Raw genomic sequence first — 20,006 nt, forward strand, 5'->3', positions numbered from 1 at the left:
TGGATGCCCTGCGTTTTGTACGTCGTCTTTCGGCACAGTGGAGTCGGACGCGGTTCAGTCTCTGCTCCAAATCATACACTTCTCTTTCTTCATCGTCTCCCCGGTTCTCCATCGTTACTATTTCGCATTTGCTTCTTCCAGAAAAGCACCACCGGCCTGCCTCCGCCTCTACTGTGATGGATGAAAGGGGCTGCTCCGGTAGCGGATCGCGAAGGGGAGGAGGGAAAAATTGGTGGTCCCGTGGTGGTTCTGTGATGTTCAATCGAAGAAAAAGAAAACAAAATCAGCAACAGTAAGGGTCGGATGGAGGCTCGCCACAATCAGTTAGGTCATCGGTCCTTCTTCTCCATTTCGTTGGTTCCAAACAAAAACGAGAGAGTGAGATCAGTACAGTAGCCGTAAGGGGGGAGGGGGTGGTTTCTTTGAGTTCACAGAGGTGTTTCGATTGTTGTTCAAATCGACAGGCACGATGGAGGAAAAAGAGAGAGGTTGGGCAGGTGCGTCAATGGGGTCTGCTCCGGCAGCTCCCCTGATCCTCTTCTTCTTTTTCTTTTTGTTGTTTTTTTTTATTTCAACAGAAATGGAACAAAATGGATTGTTTGGATTTGTTTGTGACAGAATTTGATAGGGTTGTTGTTTGACTAGGAAAAGCAGGAAACAGATGAGGAAATGTTTGGGATTGTGCTTCTTCAACGATTCATAGGGGTGATTGTGTCGTTTGTTTGATACGTTAAGTTTTTTATTTAAAGCTTATCTGATTTCATAGAAATTACTTTTTTTTGATATTTTTTTCTGCAGGTATATATTTTTCTACCTTTGTTGTAGATGTTGCCCCATCAAATCATCAAAATTGGAATTGTACGGTATGTAAGTTTCCTCATGAACAAAAAAATCTCTCTTTTTTTTGCTTTTTTTTACTGATGATGAACACAACACATATTGCTTCCTTCTTGAACAGATGATCATAAAAGCTTTTACAGCTGTTCTAGCTGTGATTCTTCAAGCCTTTGATGTATATTGTGAAGGTGAATTCAAATTGGGTTGTGTTAAACTTATTTTAATTTATTGACAGGTTTTACAGGTATGAGGTCCATAAAATGGCAGGCATGACCTCACATCGAACTATTCTTAAACCGGTTAACTGAATGCAACTTCAGACCTATGTGTGATGTTTAGGTGTTTTAATGTGAGAGCATATTTTTGACCTATTAAGGTTATTAGCTAATTTCTTATATCTAATTCGTTGTTCTGTACATATCTTACTCCATTTAGACATCATTTTACAACAAGTTATTCGTCTGACTTATTCTCTTTACAGATTTAGTGCAGGGGAATGGCCTCTTTGTGTTGCAGGTTATGGATTTTATGTACATTGATCAGGTAGTGGAGGTTCCAGACACTCTAGAAAGATTCATAGGAGCATGTAATAATGACGAAAATACCCCTGGAAACCACTGTGATGGTTCAAGTAGTTGTCAGCAAGGGCAGGGAAATCAAAGGTAATCTGAAATTCAATTACAATTTTAATTAATCTCTATTTAATTGGAATTGATTTTAATTTTTACATTTTGTGGTTGATTTTTGGATTAATGTATGATTTCACATATGTTGAGAATGTTGCACATGCTCATGTATGTGCTGAAAGAGCTCTAGCTTCAGATGGATATGCATGAAAGAGAGCTGCAGGAGAGGTAATTTAAATAAACATTTTCAATTTTACTTGAGACAATATATGGAGTTTTTATTATTTTTTAATTTTTTAGGCTTACTTTATAAAAAATATGAAACCAATAAAGTTTTGGGGGTTCATGTCACTTATTCTTGTAGGGCTTGGGTATGAAAGGTATATTCTTCATCATAGTTCTACAGTGCAAATGCCATTAGGAATGACAATGGCTGCAGAAAAGAGGCGCAGGTTAATTGAAGCAGTTTCTGATGTTGCTGATCAGCTTGCTGAAGTATTCCTCAATGATGAACCTATATCAGCTTCTGATCTTGAGGTATACTTACACTTTTGATATAAGATTCTTCTTCTTTCCACCTGATTTTCCCTTTCTAGGTCAACTTTCTGTCATTGGGCTCATATGTTATTAAAACCCAGCCTAAGTTTGCCAATTCCAGCTGCTATTTACAATTTTGCCCTTGAAAATGTTTACTAGACGTAATGTTCCTCCATTAAATAAATTGTTTTACATCTTTCCTGGGTAACTTTTTGATGGCCCTTACAGCTTTTGGGCAGGTTTTTTTGATGATTATTCTCTTGAAGCTCAATGGAAAATGCTAGGTAAAACTTTACATAATTACTCCTATGTCGCCTCTAATATGAATTAATGGTTGTAGCAGCAGTAATCTATTAACCCAGTACTTACCTTGCAAACCTGAACCTCAAGCCATGGTTTTATATCAATAATATTAGACGCAAATAAAACCAAACAGAAAAAAGATCAATCTGCCCTTTATTGTTAAAAAACACCAGTTCCTGATTACAAAAAGGTTGACTTCTCATACTAAAAGAGCCTCTACAACTTTTACAAGTTAGCAATATCAGTGAATTAGAGTTAGTAGTAATCTTTTGTTTTGTTTTGAAGCAAATAACACACCATAGAGGTTAGATGTATGATGATGTGGATGTATTTGTATTTTGATTTTTTTCAATATTTAAAAAATATCTTAGAAAAGTTTGATTTTTGTTTCAGCATCCACCTGTTTCTACTTTAGGAGAAAGCAAGGAGTTAGGTGTAGAAAAGAGTTTGGGCAATTAAAAGCAAAGAGGTAATATGATTCATCATCAAATGTAAGTTCTTTTCTTTTGTGTTTCATTTGTTTTATAACCATCATGTTGTATGAGTTTGTAAGTAAGTGCTCCATATGTTTACTTGAATGAGATGCTTCATTTAATCCCTTTTCATAATATGTATATTCTTATTACGCATATTTTGTTTTACTATAACAATGGATATTGTTTCAGGGAAAACATAGCTTGAGAAACGAAACAGGTAATCAGAACTTTTATTTGCTTATATTTTGGTTCTTAATAGTTATAATATGTGATTTAAAACTCAAAAAAGACAATCTTCTTTTCATAAGGTCAACCATCTTGGAGTTTTTAAGCCGATACTTTCCTTCATTCATTCTTTAAATGCTTTCAAAGTTATGGGTGCTAGGAAAGGTATAGCTAATGAAAACAAAAATTTATTGGAGGTGCATATTATTGATGGTCTAATTGTTCTTTTTTTTTTGCCGCTAATTCACACATACCTACAACGAGACTTCATTGCTCTCTGATGATTGATATTTTTCGTATTGAACTCTGTTTGCAGCTTGAAGTGTCAATCATATTCCAAAGCTTATGGTTTCTGGATCATGGTTTAAGGCATTTACAACTTCACAACTTGATCAGTTAACTATAAAAGCTACAATGAATAGTGGAATGGAATGAACCATCCCATTCCATTGTCATGTTTACTTGGCTGAAAATAAGAATGAATTTTCATTTGTTTGTGTATTAACATATACCATCCTACTTTTATTTCCTTACATTCACTTAAATGAGTTATGATGGCTCCGCCTCTTGCAAACAGTCGAACACAAATCCAACCCTCTAGTTAAAAGAAAAAAACACACCTGCAAAATGTGGTGTCTTTAGGGTTGATGGACACAAATTGTTGATTGTATACTAACATTTTATAAAATATGTCTTTTAATAAATGAAAGATACCAATTTTGGTTTTTCTTTTAAATATAATATTTTCATCTTGTAAACTCTTATACACATAAACGTACACTTTCAAGTTTTTCTAGTAAACATAAATAGTTTAAAAAAATTATTTAACTAAACATATTTATTTAATTATTAATTAATAATCATCATATTATCAATGATATGTCCTTTAATTACCTAGAATAAAAGCTTAGTTTTATTTGTTTTCTGTAAATATTGATAATATAATTTTTTTTTATATATTTATAGCTTCTATTGCAGCTTATATTGAAAAAATATATTTTTTTATCATTAGAAAAAGAATACTAACGATAAATAAGTAAGTAAATGAGTGATAGTTGATAATGTGGAGGGAAAGTGAGAGTACAAAAAGACAGTGGCCTAAAAATAAAATATATACATTTTTTAGTATAATAGCTTTTATTGAGAAAAAAACACTTTAAAAATTGATTTAAAAAATATCATTTAATTTATATTGAACGTGTTAAAAAATAAAAAATGATTAAAAATTAGTGTTATTGAAATAAATAATATTTAAAAAACAATAGTAATAAAATAGTATTAAAAAAGAAAATAAAAAATAATTATTGATTATACCATTTGAGTAGGTTTTCTTTTTTCCGGAAAAAATACTAGCATTAATACTTAAAAAAATTATACTTAAAAAGAAGTTGACTTTGACTAGAGGCTTTTTTTTTCTCGGAAAAAAATATAATATTAATATCTAAAAAGAAGTTTACTTTGACTAAAAATATCCATAACATGTCTATATAGCAATATAGCATCACCCTATTTTATATGGATTTGTCTTAGTAATACTTAACTCTAAACAACTAATATTTACTTTTATAAAACATAACAAGATTGATTTGATATTACTTATTTCATATAGGTTTTGCTTATCCATATATTATTTAAGATCATCTCATATGAATTGTATGAGTGATAATGTGGAGTGATATATGATGCTATAAAGTGGGAGAAGATGAGATGGATTTGTATGAGAATAAACTCATCTCTAAGTATGTCTTTTTTCATATTTGGTCACCATTTTTTTTTCATCCCTAAACATTCAATTTTGTTTCAATAAAGTCCTTATTCGAGTATTGAAGCAGTTAGCCGCCATAACCAATAGAGGTACAATCAATATATGAGTTAATTTTTTTTACCGCAAACTTTATTTCCTTTCGCGAGGTTGTTCGAAAACCAGAAAAAGGGGCTAGTTAGCTAGTAGGGTTCAAACTCACAATTTACAGCATAAAGACAATAAATACACTTTAACATGTTGAGCTATATCCCTTCACAAATAAAAACTTATGACTGAAAAGTAATATCTTTTGTGAAGTTATATGTGTTGGAAAAAAAAATACATCCACCAATTAGCGAGTTAGATGGTTATTTTATGATATTTAAAAAAAATGTTTGAATAATATACTCTCTCAAAACATATCAAACCATTGTTGAACACTGAAGGCCTGTGGGAGTGGTATATAAAGAAATTCCAGGAAAACCTTCAGTAGTTAGTAGCGGGAAACGGAAATGGCATTAAGCAATTCGCAGAAGGAGCTTCTAAACCTAATCCGCGATGTCTCTACAGAAAAATCTCAAGGAGGTATGCAGTTCAATCAACATCTCGTAAAAAATTACCATCGTTTTTGTTTTCATCGACTCGTGTAATTTCAAAAAACTAATCCGACCTTGCAAATCGACAGAGCGTAAGATAGTAAACCTGAAGCGGGAGATTCAACAGCTCCAATCGGAACTTGACTCTGTGAATTTGGAGCTTGAAGAAGCCAAGCACTTGAAAGAATGTACTGAACAAGAGCTAAAAGGCTACGAAGTTGAATTGGCCATGAGTGAATCCTCAATCCAAGCTTTAGAGGTTTAACATTTCTGTATGATTATCTGTCGATCTATTTTCCAATCTCTGAACACACGTAAATCACAGGACGACAGAACCTCGTTGATGAAATTTAAATTACATGTAGATAATAACGATTTGTCGATACGTAACTAATAAATCTGAAACACTGCAATTTGAGAATCGGCCATGAGTGAACCTTTAATCCAACCTCTAGATCTCTCATGTTTAGCTTAAATACCTGTGTTGATTGAAACTTCTGAGTTACAAGCGTTTGGATGTTTTCAGGGACGGATTTCTTTGATACAGGATGAAATATGTACAGTTGGATCTGATTTGGAGGCACTTAAGGTGTTTGATTACACTCGTTTAACTGCTTTCTGTTTTCTACTTCATTCTCATGCTGATTAATGCTTGTATTTTGAATTAATCGACCTATTCGTTCTCAAAACTGTGTGGAATCAACTTTCAGAATGAAGAAAGGGCTTTGCGGTAGGTTTCCATTGTTATTCCCATCATTTAATTTTCCATTGTTTTTTCATTGCATCTCATTTCTTCACTTGTTATGCTTATTCTTGTAGAGATGACTTCATTGGCAAAATGTTTGACCTTAATGCAAAGATTAGGTATGTGAAATCACTTCATTGGATCATGATCTCCTATGAAACCAGCTACACAAATGCATATATGATATATTCATCAACTTGCTTCATTTCTAATTTGATGCAGAAAGTTCCAGCAGTCTGTGGATTCTGCCACTATTGAAGCATTTAACAGTGACACAATCTCACAAGATGGTTTGATTGAGATCTTCAAATACACATCTTATTGTCCAATGTTACCTAAATATCTAATGAAGACAGTGCTTCCTAACTAATATATATATTTTTTGGCCAAAGTGGACATGGTATATGCTAATACAAAAGAAACTGAAGAAGCCAAAAGAGATCTTGAAGATAAGCTTGCTCAAATAATCTCTGAAACCAACATTGAGGAAGACAAATTTCAATCAGAACAAATTCTTTATATACAGGTGATAATTTTAATTACTAACTAGCTGCAAATTCATTGCATTTCTTACATGTCTTGTCATTAACAAACATAAATTCTTGGATATATGTGCACAATATACATTATTGGTGCCACATAGGCGAATGCTAATTAACTTAATTTGTTTTATCATTCATTCATAGGAGAAAAAAGAGCTTGAGGATTTGAAGCATAGAATATCTTTGATGGAAGCAGTAATGAAAGCAAGCAAAGAGCTTCAAGAATTAACCATATATCCTCACTACAATCTTCATTTTTCTAACTGGAACTGTTTTCGATGGAAAAGACGAGAATGCCCTTTTGTCCATCTTTGTGTTTTTCCTTGACTGGAAGTACGCAGACATCTAGATTGGAAGAAGCATACGCTTCTTTTGGTGGGAAGCTGCAGGAGAAATGCATATGTCCCAACTGCCATTGTGACAATGCAGAAATGTTGAGTGGAATTCTTTAGAAAAGTGAGGGAATCTAATTTTTAGTAAGTTCTCGCAAAAACTAGCAACTCACTTTTACTTTTTTTTTTTTTCTTTTTTACCAATATATGCAAAATACTGTATTTGTTTTTGCAGGTGATGTGTTTGTTTCTTTAGATTTAAAAAGAACGCAATGTAAGTAAACATGATAAAGAAAATATAAAATGCAACCGAACTAGGCCTTTTGAAACTTATTATTTGCATGAGGTTTGGATAAAAAGTAAAACAATTATTGATTATTTTGGAGTCAAATAGATATAGCGTTGTTTCAAATTTAATTTACATGATCTGTCTTTTTCATAAAAAAAAAAGCTTATTGACTTAAATAAACCGTTTTTGACAAAATTGTTTCGATCTAACTTATTTGAAAATAATTATAATTTATCTGAAAGTGTTTAATATACTTGAAACCCTAAAAAACCATATATTGTAATATCTTATTTCATAAACATAAGTTATAAGTTGTTTTAAATTAGCAATCCCAAATACCCCTAAAAAAACCAAATAATGCCATTTGGAATGTTGATCTAGACAATTTTTATGAGCCACGCAAAATAATTTACAGTCTAAAAATCTGATGTGATTTTTGAAGGTGAAAGTATATTGTTTTATAAGTATAAAGATTATCAAAAAAATTGCATTTATATCTAAAAAGGCTTATAACAATTTAGATGGAAATTACGCATGTATCACGACAAATACAATGAAGAAAAGCTTCCAACCTATGCCAACCTTTATTTAATTTTAAATTTTAAATTACAAGTTTTAAAATCTAAAGATCACCTTTTTTATGCGAAAGATTGCCCAAATCAAATTCTAAATGTAATTAATTTTATATTTATAAAGTGCTATAAGTTTCTTTTATTACAGTTTCTTTTGGCAACCATTTTTTTTTTCGCTAATGATGGTGGCATGGTATGCAATATTTGACCTGTTATTCGGTTAATCATTTTTTTTTCGTTTTAGAAATTTTTATTTATATTACAAGTTAAATAATCAATATTGTCTTTAAATCAAATTTTCAACAGAAACGTAACCCTCACCCTAACTAGCACGTCATCTTCCGTTCCATTTTTCTTTTTGTAAATTCCGATCGATACTATAAACCCCACCACATAATGAAAATTCAAAAAGATCAAAGAAAGAGATCTGAGAATGGGAGAAATTCTGATCAAGATTATAAAGAGACTCATCTTGATACTAATAAGGACATGAGTCGTATTAAAAAACGAGAATCTGAAGATTTTGGAGGTGATAAAGATGCCCTAAAAAGGGAGTGAACTCTTTTTATATGTATATATTTTGATTAATCAAGACATTCTGGTATTTAATTATTTATTTATTTACAGATAATTACAGTGAAGTATTTAGTTTCTGTGAAAAAGTGAAGGATGGGTTACGTAATCACGATGATTATCAAGCATTTTTGAAGTGTCTTCATATCTATATCACTGATATAATTACAAGAAAGGAATTACAAATCTTGGTACTTAAATGTTAAGTAACATATGCTTTTTATTTAATATTTTAAATATTGGAATTAACTCAATTTAATATTTGTAACTTTTTTCTTTATTTCTTTCAGGTTTCTGATCTACTTGGAAAGCATCCGGATCTTATGGAAGGTTTCAGAACAATGGAACAAGGCCTTTTTAAACTTATTAGTAATTTGTAAGTTCTCATTAGGTTTAGATAAAACGTAAAACAATTATGATTATCTTGGACTCAAATAGATAGCCTTATGTTAAACTTACAAGATGTTTGTTTGTGTCTCGTTTTCATTAAAAAAGTGCTTAGTTTTTGATAATTTTTCTTCATTCTAACTTATTTGAAAGTAATTACTATAATTTATCCAAAGTGTTTGTTTATTATACTTGGAAACCAATTTACCTCTTTACCACTCTTTTAATTCTGATAATTTATGTTCAATCTAAAAAATCATATACCAATTTACCCCTGTTTTGTTGTTATTTCAATATATAAACAAACATTTGTTAGACAATAAAAACAACTTATCAATTATAGTGTTGGTATTGTATATTTTTATTTTTCAAAAACTTTTTTTTTATACCGCATAAACTAAAAAAATATCTTTATAAATAAACGTAAGTTTTGTTAAATGAACAATATCAAACGTCCCAAAAACCAAATAATGTTGTTATATTGTATTGTATTATATTATTTCAATATATATTTTTTTTATATGCCACTTAAAATAATTTAGATCTTAGAGTCTAAAAATCTTATATGATTTTTGAAGGTGAAAGAATATTGTTTTATAAAAGTATAAAGAATAAAGAATTAAAGATTGTTGAAAATTTGCATTTATAGCAATTTAGATAGAAACTACGTATGTATCACGACAAATACAATGTAGAAAAATCTTCCAATCTATGCCACCTAGGATTGACCTGAAGGTGTCCCGAGAGGTTCTGTACAACTACTTAATTTTTTTCGTATTAGTGTAAAAAAAAATTATTAATGTGCAGTGCATTATATATGTTTATATTCCTATTTCATGACTTATAATCACAAAAGGCTCCCTAGTCAGATGGTTAAGGTGCTAAGTACATGGGCAGTTGAAGTCGAAAGTAAAAAATCCACAACTTTTAACACTAAGATGAATATGTAAACACACTCTTTCTGCCTTTAAATGCATCGTTGAACTCCTCTTTGTAAGCTACTGAAGCATTTGCCATAAAAGTTTAAAATCCAAAGTTAGTTTGATTTGTTAACATCTAACAATAAATCTCATACTAACTCTTTGTTAAAGTGAAGATAATTAATTTAGAAGTGAATTTATTCTCAAGTAAACTTATAAAAAATAAATATATATCATTACTATATATAAAAACCTTATTTTGTGGTGTCTTGTAAATCAATATAACCCGCTTAATTTAATGCCACGTCACCCACTTCCCTGAACGGTGCCATCGACATTAACATCGATTCATATCGACTCATGTTCCGTATGCTGCATCCTCTATACATCCCGAAATTGTAGAGTCGTATGTTGTTTCCCTTTCCCGATGTATCGTTAACCCTTCTCCATTCGTCCATCGACTCTTCTTTCTCCATTAACAACTCCAGGGTGTGTGTGTGTGTGTGTGTGTGTGTATATATATATATATATATATATATATATATATATATATATATATATATATAACCATGTTTTCACACATCATGATAACAATTGTTGAAACATGGGGGGTTTTATTATCTTCAAATTAAACTTCATAAACAAACAAATTAAGACTAAAATTTAAGAATTAAAGAGGCATTTCCAATTCCAAATCTCATTTGAGTACTATGTTGTAAGATGTAATGTGACTTCAATTTATGTTCAATCTAGGTTGGTAATTAAAATATTAACATGCTCTAATATCTCCAAATTGACAAAAATATTTTACTCAAAACATGATCTTTAAGTAAAACTTTATTTAGTTGATGAAATCCAAACAAGCTCTTAGATTAGATTACTAAAAGATTTAAAGTTCAAGCAATTAATACCAACAATATCAAACATTTCTAATAAACTCGGGAATATGAACAATCAGTCTTTGATTACACTAATTTTGATTCCATTGAAGCCAATTAAGTGCTTGTTACCAACATCAAATCATAAAATATATACGAATTTCACAATTTGACTAACAAGAGTAATATGAACCCTAATTTCATTGACAAGTGAAAAGAGTGCAAATCAAACATATAATGAAGAACAAATCAAAGATTACTAGATAGAAACATGAAATTAAGTTCACATCATAATCTAATAATTATTTAAGGATCTAAAACTGAAAATGGAAGGAAAAGTTAGTGATACATGGTTAAATCAAAGTACAAATTCAACAAGTTTAATCCTTAAACAAACTTACAAAATTAGAGAATTAATGTTTTCAAAGTGCTAAAGGATGAAAAGTATGTGAAAATCACCCCTTGCAAGTTCTTGGCCGAAGTTGCATTCAAAATGGTGAGAAAACCTCTTTTAATCAGAAGTTGGAATACACAAAAACTGTCAGACTCCATTCCATGGCCGCGGAATGGTAAGCCTAGAGATTTCACTCCTGTGGAATCGGTTTTAGGCTTGCTGAGAACTTCATTCCACGACCACGGAACGATCAGTGTTACCATTTCACAACCGTGGAATCTCCTGAGTAAACACCCAACTCAAAAAATCTTTTTTTCTTCAATCTTGCTCCGATTCTTCTGAAATTTCACGTAAAGCCTCCCTCGGACATCCTAAGCACGCTCCAATCTTCAAATCACCCTGAAACATCCACAAAAATAGTGAAAAGTAGATAGATCCTCTATTATGTCCCAAAAATGCAAAATGCATGTAAAATTACACAAAAATGAAATGCAATGCTATAAATAAACATGAAATAAACATATGAAAAGGTGCCATTTTTGCACCTAAAAAATCTCCCCAAGCTTGACCTTTTTCTTTTCCTCAAGAAAACAAAAATCAAATCAATTCGGGAAAGATAAAAGAAATGTAAATGCAAATTAGAAACAAAAAAAAAAAAGAATGCCTTAAGTTGTTCATCCCGACAACATAATCATGATTAAAGAGTTGTCAACCTATACCCCATATACATTCAACTGTACTGCATTCCAAATCAAGACAATAGAACACATGGAACACAAATATTTATTAAACACTCGGCTTAAATGCATAGAGGCGTAGTATAAGGCACCTCCTAGTAACTTTTACTGACAAGGCATGTGCATCTCAATCTATAGTGCGTACTCACTGAAGTACTCATCCACTCGTGTATGCACTCATTTCACAAGATATGCGAACTTACGTCTATCAAAGAGTCCACTCGTTTATTTAAGGTGGAGGGCACTCAGTCGTCGGTAAGGCATACCCCATTCTCCATAATCTTCTCTCCATGCTCTTCAACAGCTTGCGATTGCACAATCTTCATGTCATCTTCCAAATCCCGTTTCAATTCCAACAATCCATAATATGAGACATATCTATAAACCTTAACAAGGGCACCAAAGAAATATACAAAACTATATACAAACACCAAACATACAAAGAAAATAAAATAGAACCGTATAACACAATTGTTGGCTTCAAATCAACTAACAATCCTAAACGAGCCAACGAAATCAAAACTATACCGATGATACAATTTTCCTATGAAAATATCATCATGAAAAATCTGGAATGACTTGGTTTGGTTCTTTTTTTAATATATATATATATATATATATATATATATATATATATATATTACTAGAAACCAACATAAGAATGTACAATGACTCAAATTGAACATGTACAAAAATAAAAACTACCAAACTAAAAACTTTTTACAAAACTTATATACACTTCACAACAAATTGATTTTGAAGAACCAGTGGCGGATCCCGTCAAGGGCTAGGGGAGGCCATGCCCCCCTTGCTTTTTACTCTAGTTCATGTTTATATATTAAATAATTTATAAGTATTCAATGGAAGAAAAACCACCGTTGCGGAAACTTTAATGGAATAAGAAATGCCAAAAAATAAAAAATAGAAACTAGAATTTGTGAGGATACCTAAAATTCCTAAATTGAAGGAAAACTGATCCACCAAAATTTAAACTTCTAAACTTTTATGTATTTAATGACATAAAAAAGAAAGAAAATTAAAGTAAAATGTCTCAAACATAAAACTGAAACCTTCTGCACTTAAAAATCAATCGGTGGCACCTCTCTTCTCTGGTTTGAGTATCTTCCTGAGTCGTTGTCAGCCACCCATTCACCTATGCAGCCTTGCTTACTTGTAAGTCCGTACAATATTTCTTCCTATCCCTCTTGTTTTGTATCTTATTCCTTTTCTTATTAGAGCGCTTTACTGTTTCTTTTTTGCTTGATCTTTCATGATGTGGACATATGGTGTAATAAAGAAGGGCGTAGTACTATGTGATCTCTTGTATATCTCTAATCCTTTTCTATCAAAGATTTATGTCGCACACAATCACTACACAATACAAACTACACTAGTACAGGATATTAGCTTTATAGCTTTTGACTCTTTTTACTAGATGTCTATATTGATAAATGATTTTATATTTGTTATTGAATTGTTTATTTTATTTTTCCTAGACCGTCTGTGTTCTTTAATCATCGAGATAAAGAGATGTTTTCATGTTCTTTTTAATTTTTGTATTTATACTTGCTTTATTGATTAGTTGTCAAATAAGGGTTTAAGAAGACATAAATAATAACGTTGTTGCTAAAAATAGATTTTTGAATAAATAAAACAGTAAGGGGTTTTTTTTCAACAACAAAAGGCTCAACATAAACCTAGTTTGAAATTGTTAGTAAACTTATTCATAAACAAAAAATAATATAAGGTTTTTGAGATATATGTAATATTTATCAACTATATAAGCTTCTTGAAGTTTTGATTTCGGCCCCCATAGCATTAGCGTTTGTGTTCCGCCCCTCTGAAGAACTCTTTATATATATATATATATATATATATATATATATATATATATATATATATATATATATATATATATATATATATAAAGGCATACAAACTTGTAAAGATTTGACTTTGGATTCCGCCTTTTGATGACTTCGCGATTTTCATAAACGAAAATTTGGTTCAAAATAGGCAACAAACTTCTAAATATTTACAACTATCAAACTTGATGGAAATAGCAACCAAATTTAGCAACTATCTTTTTGAAAATTGATTTGACTTCAAAAACACAAAGATAAATATTGAGAAAGTTGCATATATCCTAAATTTTTTTTGAACCAAGTGAAGAACATATATAAGAATTTAACAAAAATCAATCGATCTAAATTATATAATACAAAATGAAACAAAACATATAGTTGTTTACCCGCGAAAAGCGGCGGGGAAAAGTTATTCCGAGCAGTGATTAATTCATTTCGGTGAATAATTTTTTTTGTTGCTATCAGATTAAACTATAAAAACCATTACGTATCAACCAAGTTACAAGATATTGATAATTCTTTAGTTCTTACTATCTCAAAAGCTGGTAAATTCATTTCAGAGTCACTTCCTTGCAAATTGCAATTAAGCAATCAGAATGTTAACTTCAAATAACTGTAACATCTTAACTTGTTTCGGAACTTTGACCGGATTGATGGATTGTGGGTTTGTAATATTCAACCCAGTTTTTTTATTTCCGGTCTATGTTGAGTTGCTTTTATGGTCTTGAAACCAAATTTAGATTATAATCTTAACACAAATCTTTATCAATATTAGTTTCCTTTCCGTGAATAGTTTCGTGTATGAAATTATTTTTTCGAGGATAACGAATAGCTGGAGATTGTTTTCCTAAGACATTTTGTATTGAAATACAGTTTACAAAATTATTTCAAACAATTTCCTTTAGGAGCAATAGTTCTTCCTTAGGTTTGTGAAGTCGTCGTATTTACGGTATATAGCAGGTTAGAAGTTTTTGTTGATCCGTTATCAATTCTAGTTCTATTTGTGGTATCTAGAAGGTAATGAGGTTAACTAATACAAATGAAAGTTTTAGTTCTAGTTCTTTTCTTTTTGAATGGTTCTCTTGCGTCATTATTTTTTCCTTTTTTAGTAAAGAATTTGGAAAACGCGTTTAGTTAAAACTTGTTTATTTTTCATTTTCTGTTATAGAAAATTAGAAAAAATGTTTATATGTGTATTTTTCTATCATTTTTCATGTTTAGAAAAGGTGGTGCTAGTAAGGTGTGGATGAGTGGGGTAGGGTAGTGGTGTTAGCAGCGGTAGTGTTGGCAGTAGTGGGTAGGGGTGGCAGTGGCAGTAGAGGTGGTGGTGGTGGTGGCATGGTGTGGTGGGTGGGGGATAGGATAGGGGTGGTAGCGGTGGCCGCGTTGGCGGCGATGGTGATTCAGATCTGTTAGCTGCCCTTCTCCTTCTGAGTATAGAATAGTTCTTCGCCGGAGATATTTGTTCATTGTCGGACATATATGTTTGTGCCGGCATTGGATACCGTTCGTGGGGAGACGGAGCTCTGGAGAAGGTGACGTTAAGATGGTGTTCATGGCCGAGTTCTGATTTCTCGACAGGTGGTAAGGGTGGCATTATAATTTTTCGACAAGTGGTGGTGGTGGTTGCTTTCAGGTTTTTCCGGTGTGTTGTTGTGGTGGTGTTGAGAGGAGATAGAAATATAGAGAAACAAAATGTGTTAAGGAGGTGGTGGGTGTGATAGCATGGTAAGGGTGTGTAGGTTTTTCATTTTTTATTTTCTTATAAATATAGAATTGAAAAAGAAAAAGCTAAGGGCATAATTGTTATTTTAAAAATGTTCAAAACAAATTGGACCAAAGACACAACAAATGAAACCTTTTGGACCAGTGGTGCAACTCCAAAATATTTTGGACCAAAGTCCCAATTTTTGACATACCACGGGGACTAAATTTGCAATTCTATAAAAAAAACATGCGAAAAAACAAAATTAAACGGTACACCTACCCTCAAATGCGACTTATTTTATGTTAATTGGCTTGACTTATTTTATGTTACAATGTCGTATACGATTTGAGATTTTCGTGTACAAACAAAAGCAACTAATTGCAGTAAATTTAATATAAAAGTATAATAAAATTGGTAACAGTTATATGATTAAACTTGTTTGAATACTAATGCCAGCCAAAATTGATCAGAAGCCATAATTTTATTATAAATCTCAAACAAAAAAGAATTGATCCAAATGGTTCTCCTAAAGCAGCCGAGAATATAACTTTATAAACAACTTTAATTTAAGTTATCGCCTATTACAATTTTGTTTTTTTTATTACACCACAACACCATGCGACAAGTACTATAGAAAATTACTTCTTTAAGTGTCTTTCCAAAAAACACTTCAATGCTATGTATCTACTTTGAGAAGATAGTATATAATGACAAAACTAAAATTTGCATTAGACATACTCACAACCATTCACACACCCAGTCGACTTAGTCACATACACATGCATACTAAAGCAGACATCCACAACGACACACAAAGAAAAGATAACTGCAATGATTTAAAAGAAATCATTTTTTTTAAATTAATTTTGAAAAACTAAATACCAATTACAACATTCTACTTTCAACTATTTTCATAGAAGGACATTGTAATTTTATACTTTACCCAGTTAAAGACAAAAGCATAATGTCCTACTTTGGGGGTCTCACCATTTATAGCAATGAACTCTTACTGATCCAACCACTTCCAAAAGCCCTCCAAGCCTAAGCCCATCAGTACAAAAAGCAATTAGACACAAATCAACATTATTATTCATATTTAGTTTACTACAACAACAATTATCCAGAAGAAACATCATCAGATTGATTATCTGTAACAAATCAAGATTTGAACATGGTACAGTAGCCTCCATCAAGGACATCAGCACCAACATAAATCTACATACTGCTATCAATTTTGCAAAAACCTGTGGAAATTAACAATTAAATGCCTCGTCATACATGTTTTGGAAGAAATGAAAAAAATAAAATTTGGTGGAAAACTAAAAAGCAAAACTAAAAAAAGTGTTCAAATACAAATTTTCATAATCATCAATAGTTTCTCGCCGATGGTTCTCCAAAATGGTTTGGGAAAAATATGTAAAACTGGAAACGTTTACTTCATTGGTTGGTAATTCATAAAAGAAAAAAGGCGTGCTACAACTTGAAAGTAAGATTAGTAACATTATGAAAAAAAAGTCAAAACTATAGAAGTCAAAGTATATTGTTTTACCCGTTGTTTAATCATCGTTTGTGAGTAAATAAAAATCTAAATCATAACTTGATTGAATATGAGCCGTTGTAATCCTTTACAATATTCCAGTCCAACTAACATATAGTTGGAATACTTCACATTATCACCACCAACACATATCTATCCCACACTCCTTTCTTTTCCATATAATGAAAAAAAGAACCTGATTAAACAATTAACAACCAAAATCATAACCTAATCAAATGAATAAAATAAGAATTTAAAAATCATATTAGATACCAAAGATAACTAACATGGAGGCCTTTCAATTAGGCATGACCCTGAGCATGAGTTCCAAGCATAGATACACTTCAAAAAAAATGCAGGCTATAATTACCTGTGAACATTAAACAAACATAACAATTAGTTTTCAAGATAAGCGCAAATATAGATGTGTCCAACAGTCAAGGGTTGCACCCATTTTTCCAACGATCAATACAGAGAAGACCGAAGTAAGCTCGGCTTGTAGAACCTGCAGAAGCTCGGTACCAGGGCACATTTGAGCAGGTGGTACCATTCTCCCTGAGTCATGTTGTAGCAATCAAAACAATTATAACAGCCACGACACACCTAAGATAAATTAAAGATGCATATGGAAAGGCATGTTATCATGAGTGGTACAATCAAATATAATTGAACAAGAGCAATTAATTTGATGAAGAAATATATGCACCATTAATATAATTCCCTACCAAAATTAATATACCTAAATATTAAAAAAAAAAATAGAATTAGACTGACTAACTTGTGGTCTACATAAGTAAACAACAACCAAATTCGAATTTGATTTCTAAACACATACCAAATTAAGTGAACCCATATACTTCTTTGGTTGCCCTATTTGATCCAGTTAAAACCTGCAAATTGGGTTACACACATTCTAGATAATATTAAAGCAGATTAACAACCAGGAAATTAGGGAAAATTAATAAACTATCATTAACTATGTAATTGACCTAGCCTTACCTCACGGGCTACTTTACTTGTTGTATAGGAGTTGCCAAAACTGACCATTTACTTTCTACACAAAATTAATGAACTTTTGTAATTTGTATAACCAACATTTAGCAAGTATAAACCTTTAAGACACACATTCAGAAAAAGGAAAGAATTTAGAGGTGTGATGGAGTCGTGGTGGTTAGTGGTGATACCAACAGACGATGATAACAGTGGGTGTGAGTGGTATTGATGGTGGTAGATCGAGAAGCAAGAGGCTGAGAAGAGAGACAGGTACCGAATTTGGTCGTTGCATAGGCGTAGTTGACAGAAGATTGAGGAAACTAATATCAATTGATCAAATCCGCTCACCATCTCCAGAAATATGAAATAGACTTTATATTAAAATCATGTGACATCGTTCGATTGAGAGAAAATATAGGAAAAATTCAGACTTACCTTTCGCGTTCACGATGAAATTGAAGAAGCACACGTCAAGCATCTTCTAGCAATGTCGATTTAGTGTGTGTGTGTGTGTGAAAGATTAGGGTTCCTTTGGAGGGAATTTGAAACCCATTCATATAATCGGTGTTGAAGGGCTTCAGACCGTCGCCATTTCTTGTAAAATCGAAAGAACAAAACTTTGAAACAAAACTTAAACAAAACAAAAGCTATCAAGCACCCTAACCCCAAAGCCTCAACTGATTTGGATCTTCTCCCATAGTTAACTGATCTTGAAGAGGTGTCGTGGCTAAAGTTTCATGTGTCTATATATGGGGAATGGTGTGTGTGGTGGTGGAAAAGATGCAGTAGGAAAATGATGGTGGATGGTGTTGCTGAAAAATATAGTGTTGCTAAAAAATGGTTGTCGTGGTATTGGTGAGTGACGGCTAGTGTTAGTGTTAAAGAGTTGTGAATAGTTTGAAGGTTGTAAGAAGGGATTTAGGGTTTCCTATCTAGGGGAAGATAAGTTGCTTTAAAATGGGGTGGAAAACGAAGAGTCGTGGAACGAAGGACTTGACTGGTGTAATCGAGGGTATTGCGTGTGGGTGTGGGGAAAAGGGAATCCGATCCTTCTATTTTTTTGCTCTGCGGGTGGCGAGATGTGCAGAGGTGAAGACAGAGGCGATTTCATAGGAAATAAAAACAATGGTGAAGGTTGTTGGCGGGTGGAGAGATGGAAGAGAGGGTAGTGCTGGTGATGACTGATAGATTATCTTCAATGGTATTCCCTTTCAGTGTATAGATAAGAAGATGCCAGCAAATATAAGGGAAAAAGGAGGCCAAATTTTTCGAATTAAGAGGAGCAATGCTGCAGGTCGCCGACGGGAGGATAGAATAAGGATAGGGGTGGTGTTGTTGACGATAGCCAGGGTTTAACCGGAAGCAAATGGATGTGCTTCCATGATTCACTATAATTTATAAAATGATAAGAGGGAAGGCGACCACAAATATTTGCAGATATCTCGGCATCAACAAGACTCGATCAACATATAAGTGGAAAATGTAGATAAGGTGCACCAGGCGATATATGGGGAAAAGATAGGACCATTTAAATGAGTTTCAATTAATTACACATTAGGTAGTTGTAAATTGTGTTTTATATGTTGGACGGTCTAAAAATTGAAGTAACAGTATTGATAGAATAATATTATTTTATTGACGTTTGATTGTACATTAAGCTTAATCACTTGAACGACTTAAAAAATAATATTATTATATTGAATCTATTTTTAGAAATAGTGACATTTCCTTTATAATGTAGTATATATATATATATATATATATATATATATATATATATATATATATATAGGCTTAGGTTATTTTGTTTCTACTAATTATTGTGTGCCAGAATGCACATATCTGGACCATCGGATCGAATAGAATCAACGGTCATGATCTGAGAGTCTATGATATTACAATAGGGTAACATGCACCATATAATCACACAATTTTCAGCATAAGGGTATTTTGGTCAATTTACCTATATTAAAAAAAAGGAAATTTCCGGAATTTAAGGGATAATTAATTCCTTTATTTTTAAAAATCTGAATATTTTAAATTAATTCAAATTTAAAAATCCGATTTTATTTTGTCAGAATGACAGAATGCCAACCATAAACTAGTAAATATATTTTCGGTTTTATTCTTGCAGAATACATTTCCAATGCGGTTACAGTTGATAATTGACCTGGTTTAAGAATAAGATAT

The 20,006-nt window shown here is 31.9% G+C and overlaps 1 protein-coding gene and 1 long non-coding RNA gene across 5 annotated transcripts; both read left to right on the forward strand.

Annotated features, from left to right (window-relative positions):
- Positions 1 to 412: 412 nt before the first annotated feature.
- On the forward strand, positions 413 to 1,096 carry LOC145103674 (uncharacterized). Its single transcript, XR_013706792.1, has 3 exons — positions 413 to 497; positions 646 to 863; positions 959 to 1,096. It is a non-coding gene; the product is annotated as an uncharacterized LOC145103674 (long non-coding RNA).
- A 4,001-nt stretch (positions 1,097 to 5,097) lies between these two features.
- Positions 5,098 to 8,909, forward strand: LOC145109453 (spindle assembly checkpoint component). 4 transcript variants are annotated; one of them, XM_079046608.1, is made up of 12 exons: positions 5,099 to 5,333; positions 5,434 to 5,603; positions 5,871 to 5,933; positions 6,055 to 6,074; positions 6,164 to 6,208; positions 6,312 to 6,379; positions 6,482 to 6,615; positions 6,776 to 6,864; positions 6,969 to 7,107; positions 7,199 to 8,353; positions 8,452 to 8,588; positions 8,688 to 8,909. In XM_079046608.1, the coding sequence occupies exons 1-9, from the start codon at positions 5,261 to 5,263 to the stop codon at positions 7,081 to 7,083; spliced, it is 777 nt and encodes a 258-aa protein (XP_078902734.1). In that variant the 5' UTR covers positions 5,099 to 5,260; the 3' UTR covers positions 7,084 to 7,107; positions 7,199 to 8,353; positions 8,452 to 8,588; positions 8,688 to 8,909. The 4 variants fall into 4 exon arrangements, with proteins under 4 accessions (XP_078902736.1, XP_078902734.1, XP_078902735.1 ...); XM_079046610.1 differs by lacking the exon at positions 7,199 to 8,353 and having other exon boundaries at positions 5,098 to 5,333; XM_079046609.1 differs by having other exon boundaries at positions 7,199 to 8,598.
- The last annotated feature ends 11,097 nt before the right edge of the window (positions 8,910 to 20,006 follow it).

The sequence above is a fragment of the Lactuca virosa genome, chromosome 4 (genome assembly GCF_052849685.1).
Source record: "Lactuca virosa cultivar CGN04683 chromosome 4, Lactuca_virosa_CGN04683_v6, whole genome shotgun sequence".
Lineage (NCBI taxonomy): Eukaryota > Viridiplantae > Streptophyta > Magnoliopsida > Asterales > Asteraceae > Lactuca > Lactuca virosa.

Bases quoted from the DNA above. Each gene is read 5' to 3' on its own strand.
- LOC145109453 (XM_079046610.1), top strand. From the start codon at position 5,261: ATGGCATTAAGCAATTCGCAGAAGGAGCTTCTAAACCTAATCCGCGAT. The intron at 5,604-5,870 runs GTTTAACATTTC...GGATGTTTTCAG, and splicing joins CCTCAATCCAAGCTTTAGAG to GGACGGATTTCTTTGATACA. The intron at 6,075-6,163 runs GTAGGTTTCCAT...TTATTCTTGTAG, and splicing joins AATGAAGAAAGGGCTTTGCG to AGATGACTTCATTGGCAAAA.